Genomic DNA, 6,000 nt, shown 5'->3' on the forward strand with positions numbered 1-6,000 from the left:
AAAAGTACAAATTTTATTTTAAAGGATAAAATTATACCTTTAGTTGTTTTATTTTATGCAAGATTTTATTTTGACTCTTTAATGTTATAAAATATTTTTTTAATCTTGTATTTTCAATACTATTATTTTTATCACAAAAAAATTATATGTTAAACTTTTTAATATTAACAAAATATTCTTAAATATTACCATATTCATTAGTTTAATATTTTTAAAAATAATAATAATTGACATAAAAATAATTATTTAAAATTAAATACATTAATATTAAAATATTAAAAAATATTTTATAAAATTACGAAATTAAATCAAAATTTTATGTAAAGCTAACTTTAGTCTATTTTAAATAATGTTAATATTCCACGTTCAGTAAGGAGGGAAGATAACAACGTTAGTGAGCAGTGGACGGAATATTCGAGAAAGAGAGAGATGTAAGTAAGATAACCTGCCAAACCAAACAAACAGGCAAGCAGGTCCAAAATTCAAGGCGGGTCAGCACACCGACCAGCTGACTCAGTCCGAGCAAGCATCCCGCCGTTCAATTCAACCCTCCAGCCGTCAAATTAGTCATTTCTCTGTCCTTAATCTAATTCCAATCAAATTCCTAAATCATACAAGTACACTACTATAGTCCATTACTTTCATTTTCTTCATTCACAAACCTCGTGTGTCAATTGCGTCCAACTTCTCTCTCCATATCTTCCACCTTTCAACGGTCAACCTTCCCCTATTCAACCTTCTCCCTCCCGCTCCCTTTGACCATCTCCCCCACCCTCCTCTACTTCTAAATCTATAAAACCAACGCAAGTGGCTTTCCCTCCTATCCTCCTCCTGTATCTCTTCACAGAACCACAAACAAACAATTCAAATCCCAGATTTCTTCTGCTTCTACTCAAGCATACAAACATGGTTTTGTCTTGGTCCAGAAGAAGAGTTTTCCGCCGTGCGCGCAAAGGAAAAGACGTTCCCGGCCCAGCCGGCGCCAGTGACTTGGACGTCGATGTCGAGGTGGTTGTTCCGACGCACTTCCGATGCCCGATTACTCTCGACTTGATGAAAGATCCGGTCACTTTATCCACCGGGATCACCTACGACAGAGACAGCATCGAGAAGTGGGTCGAATCTGGAAACCAGACCTGCCCCGTCACAAACCAGTCGTTGATTAGCTTCGACGTGATCCCCAACCACGCCATCCGTAGGATGATCCAAGAATGGTGCGTCGAGCATCGTTCCTACGGCGTCGAGAGAATCCCCACCCCGAGAATTCCAGTCACGCAGTACGAGGTTTCCGATATCTGTGGGAAAATAATGTCGGCGACGCAACGTGGGGACGACAACAAGTGCCAACAGTTGGTGGCTAAGATCAAGATCTGGGGCAGAGAGAGCGAGAGGAACAAGAAGTGTATAGTTGAAAACGGCGCTGCTGTTGCACTGGCCAACGCCTTCAGTTCTTTCTCAAGCGCTTCGATTGAGAAAAACGTTGGCCTTTTAGACGAGATTTTGGGGCTTTTAACATGGATTCTTCCAAAGCGACAGGATGGTTATTCTCAAATTCAAGCTCAATCACTGTTGAGCTCAGAAGCGTCTTTAAGTTGCATGGTTTGGTTCCTCAACAGCAAAGATCTCTCATCAAGGCAAAACGCAGCTTTGGTGCTGAAGCAAGTGCCTGTAGAACCATTAGCAAAGACTGAAGGTATGATTGAAGCTTTAGTTAAGATGATCAAAGAACCCGTAGGCCCTTCTGCAACAAAAGCATGCCTGAAAGCAATTTTCCAGATGGTTTCCTCATCAAATGAGAAAGAGAGGATCATCAAAAGATGTGTGGAACTAAGTCTGGTCATGTTGTTGCTGGAAGCCCTAGTGGATGGAGATAGAGGGACAAGTGAGAAGGCTTTGGGTACGTTGGATTGCATATGTGATTACGGTGAAGGGAAGGAAGTGGCCAAGGCTAATATGTTAACTTTGCCTATCGTGGTGAAGAAGATACTGAGAGTATCTGGTTTGGCTTCTGATTTTGGAGTGTCAATTCTTTGGAAGCTTTGTGATAAGATGGAGGAAACTGTGGTGAAGGAGGCACTTCAAGTGGGAGCGTTTCAGAAGGTTCTGGTTTTGTTGCAGGTTGGGTGTGGTGAGAACACGAAGGGGAAGGCCACTGATTTGTTGAAGTTGCTGAATGCTTATAAGAACACAGTGGAGTGTGTTGATTCGTCTTTGGATTTGAAGTACCTTAAGAAGCCGTTTTGATTGATCCATTGATCCTGACTTGTTTTCTGTATAGATTCATCAGAGAAACTTTGTACAAATTTGCGACACTTGGATTCAAAGAATATACAAGTTATATAGTCAATCTTTCCATTAAAGTTTTGAATTTCAATTTCAGGGAACTTTGGATTTGAGAGATTTATGTTCTGGTGCTACAATCTTGCTTCTTTTTTAACACGTACGTTTCATTTTTAATGATCATAATCACATTCGTTGTCGTCATTTAATTTGCTGATCTTGATGATAAGAACGATGATATATTATCCACGTCTTTTAATTTCTTTCTTTATTTTCTCAAAATACAATTGATTATCGTGGCAAGTCATTTAGACTTTCAACGTGCTATTAGTGACATGCTCAAGCTCTTTTCTCAGCCGTTGAAATTTCGATGAAATAATCAGCCACACAAGTTTTTGTTATTAGCTGTTGCCCATAAAATATTCCAACTTATCTCTTGCACATGATAAATGATTACAATAACTTCTGTCAACTTTTTTTGTTCAATTGAGGCAGTCCATTTTGGTGGCTTGATAATAGTCTTAATTGAGTATAGAAAAAATATGGTGAAATGTGAATTACTTCGGTCCTTAGGTGCTTTTTCAGAAGTTTGTTTTGTCTACAAATATAAATGTGCCATAACAACTTTGAGTAATTGACAATTTGGCCCTTATTATTATAAGTCTTGAAATGGGGGAGAAATATTGATTCCACCACCATGATATAATTGTCACATTATTGAGACAAAATTGAACATTTATTATAGTTTTACATACTTTCAACTAAATAATAAAATTTTATTGGTATATAAACAATAGAGTTTCGTTTAAAACATTTTATATATAAGAAAGGACATCATGCCAAATTAAAATTAATATTTTTTAATTAGTTGAAAAAATTGAATTAGTTTATTAACAAGTTTCAAATTCAAGCCTTAAAATTTACAATCACATTAAATAAAAATATTAAAGACATCTTCGAAGTACTATAGTATTGTTGTTGATAATAACAATCCCATATATAATATATAGGATTTAAATTAGTCTAGACGGGTAATAATAATATCCAAATTTTCTAGGATAAACACAAACTAACGCTTTTGAGTTCTGAATCAAATGATGAAGATGCTTCATTGTTAAGAGATCCGAGCAGGTAACTCCTCAGTGGGCAGTGGCTCAGAGTTAAAAAATAACGTATATATTATTTGTAATAATTTTTAGCTTGAAATTTATTTAAAATGATAATGGAGATTTTAAAAAAAGTCACAAGGTCTAAAATTACCAAGTTTAGTTCAATCAGTTTTCGAGGGAGGATAACACAGAAACTCTCTCATGCCCATAAAAAAATCAATTAGTATCAAGGCTTTTTTTTTTTGGCCAAAACTATTAAGGCTTATTCGATCTTTTAATTTGTCAACGTGAAAAAAGATTTTTGGCTTTCCAGAAACGTATTAGTTGTATTTAGATTTAAGTCATTTGAAATTGTAATTGGTGAATTTTTATGAATTTTTGTATTTAAAAAAAGAGAAAATATTTTATATTTGATAAAAAATAATACAATAACAAAAATATTAAAAAATGAACACTTTATCTAAATCCACCAATCCCAGTTTTAAAGAATTTAAAGATAGTTGTAGATAAGAAGAAAAAAAAATCAAATATGCACATTCCATGTCTTAACTGTCTTAACTTCACGATGTCGTGACAAGCAAAATTGAGAAGGAAACAATTCTACACAGAACAACACTCTCAATTTCAATAGTCTGAACTGCTGAAAAAAAAAAAAACAAACAAACACCATGACTGTTGACTTGGTACTTCCAGATCCAAGTCTTTAGCTCCACATAATTAACCGATAAATTTCTAGAAGGAGCCATTCAAATTGACAAATAACCACTGGACATTTATTTTATTGATATAAAATACCATATATATATATATATATATATAAACAGCATATATGAGGCGAGAATACATATTGACCCATCACACAGTAGACAAAAATAAAAAGAAAGTTAGAGACAAACAAGACGAAACACAAAACGACAACAAACCAAACCCAAACGAACCCCAATTAACTCAGCTCCCAAGCACGTCCTTCCTCAAGGGAAGTAGTGATTATGCCAGAATGCATTGGAATGGCCCACATCCCCAAACGACAGCGTTTCATCAGCACCACCGTTCATCATGTCCATATACCACTGCTGCTTTGGCATCGCTTCCCCTCGCCGCCACCTCCAGCGCATCCACCTGCTCCACCTTCGCCTTATCTCTGCCCCTCGCCGCCACATCGGCCGCCGCGATGGCCGCCACGTCCACCGCCCTCTGACTCTGAGCCGTCTTATGCAGCGTCTCCATCCTCCGATTAACCTCCTTCAGATTCTGCTCCACGAGCCAAGCCAGATCGTTGAGATCGATCATCGTCATGTTATGAAGAACCTTTCCTGCACTGAGATACTGGTACATGATCTGCGTCATCTCCTTCTCCCTATTGTCCTTCCTATGCTTCTTCAGCTGCTCCTTCGCTTTCATGATCCTTTGCTTCAGAAATCCTTCCTGATTCACCATCTTCTTGCTCTGCTCCAGCTCCGGCATCCTCCTGAACTTCGACAGAACTCGCTGGACTCCGAACGGAGAAGGCCAAACCTCCGGCTGAGAATCGTACGGACTGTACACAATGGCACAAGCCTCGATTCCGCAGAGAGTGGTTAGTTCGTCGATCTTCTTGATCAGACCCTTCTTTCTCTTCTTGTATGTCGCTTTCCTCGCAGAGTCGTTCGCTATGAACGCGAGCTTCACCTTCTTTCTGGTCATGGTGATATTGTGTGACTGGGAAGGAAGATGGAGAAAAACGGAAACTGAAAAATTTTCTGTTATGTGATTCTTACCCCAAACAGTGAATGGTATTTATAGTCCAGTTTGGTATGGTGTAAATTAATATTTTAGTAATTCATTTATGGTATTAATTAAGCAGTAATTACTAATTTTGATACTTTGTACATTTACATGTATGCGACTTGATTAAACCTTACCCGTTACAATTTTTTTTTTAAATGTCCTAATTAATGGATATATGTGAAATTAAAAAAAATATATCTCATGTGTGATTGTTGCTAGAAGGATGTACTCTATACATGTACATAAGTCAAGAAAAGATATAAAGCGTGCATGTGAATATGAGTAGGAAAATGGGTGGAGGATAAAGAGAATCTGGGAATTTGATATGCAGCATAAATAATGATGAATAAATGAGGATGGTGATTGGTTTATTTGTGTGTGTGAAGATATTTTTGACACAACAAGTGTACGTTTATAACCTGTGAATCGTAACGTAAACTTCCATGTTTGGTATTTTTAAATATAATTATTTGATATTTGTTATCGTCATGCTAGAATCGAGAATTGTTATATGCTTAATAAAAGTTTCTCTCTTGACAATAATTTTCCCATCAACAAGTTAATATTCAAATTTTTATATTACCATTTGTCCATTTCATTGCTAATTCAATCACTATTGGTATTTTGATAAAGAAGATATATATGGAGTTGAATAAGCCTCAAATTTAAAATAATTATTGATAATATTCATTTAACCAGAGAAATAGTAGCCACGAAAATGCATGTGAACGAGTCTCTTGTGATAAAATTACATAGAATATTGGATTAGAATGCCATACATTCATACTCATCTTTTGCAGTTGGACAATAGTACATATCCAGTCAAACTTAGAAACCTGGTAAA

The 6,000-nt window shown here is 36.4% G+C and overlaps 2 protein-coding genes across 2 annotated transcripts; one reads left to right on the forward strand and one right to left on the reverse strand.

Annotated features, from left to right (window-relative positions):
* The first annotated feature begins 835 nt into the window (after nt 1–835).
* On the forward strand, nt 836–2,347 carry LOC129318802 (U-box domain-containing protein 21-like). The gene has a single exon (XM_054963758.1). The coding sequence runs from the start codon at nt 907–909 to the stop codon at nt 2,242–2,244; it is 1,338 nt and encodes a 445-aa protein (XP_054819733.1). The 5' UTR covers nt 836–906; the 3' UTR covers nt 2,245–2,347.
* Nucleotides 2,348–4,069: 1,722 nt separating this feature from the next.
* LOC129317170 (agamous-like MADS-box protein AGL80) lies at nt 4,070–5,113 on the reverse strand. Its single transcript, XM_054961533.1, has one exon. The coding sequence runs from the start codon at nt 5,070–5,072 to the stop codon at nt 4,428–4,430; it is 645 nt and encodes a 214-aa protein (XP_054817508.1). The 5' UTR covers nt 5,073–5,113; the 3' UTR covers nt 4,070–4,427.
* Between the last annotated feature and the right edge of the window lie 887 nt (nt 5,114–6,000).

This window comes from Prosopis cineraria, unplaced genomic scaffold (assembly GCF_029017545.1).
Source record: "Prosopis cineraria cultivar Desert tree isolate PC_DT_omini unplaced genomic scaffold, ASM2901754v1 PC8, whole genome shotgun sequence".
Classification (NCBI taxonomy): domain Eukaryota; kingdom Viridiplantae; phylum Streptophyta; class Magnoliopsida; order Fabales; family Fabaceae; genus Prosopis; species Prosopis cineraria.

What these genes read in the sequence shown, in the direction of transcription:
- LOC129318802 (XM_054963758.1), top strand. Translation starts at nt 907, where the DNA reads ATGGTTTTGTCTTGGTCCAGAAGAAGAGTTTTCCGCCGTGCGCGCAAA.
- LOC129317170 (XM_054961533.1), bottom strand. Translation starts at nt 5,072, where the DNA reads ATGACCAGAAAGAAGGTGAAGCTCGCGTTCATAGCGAACGACTCTGCG.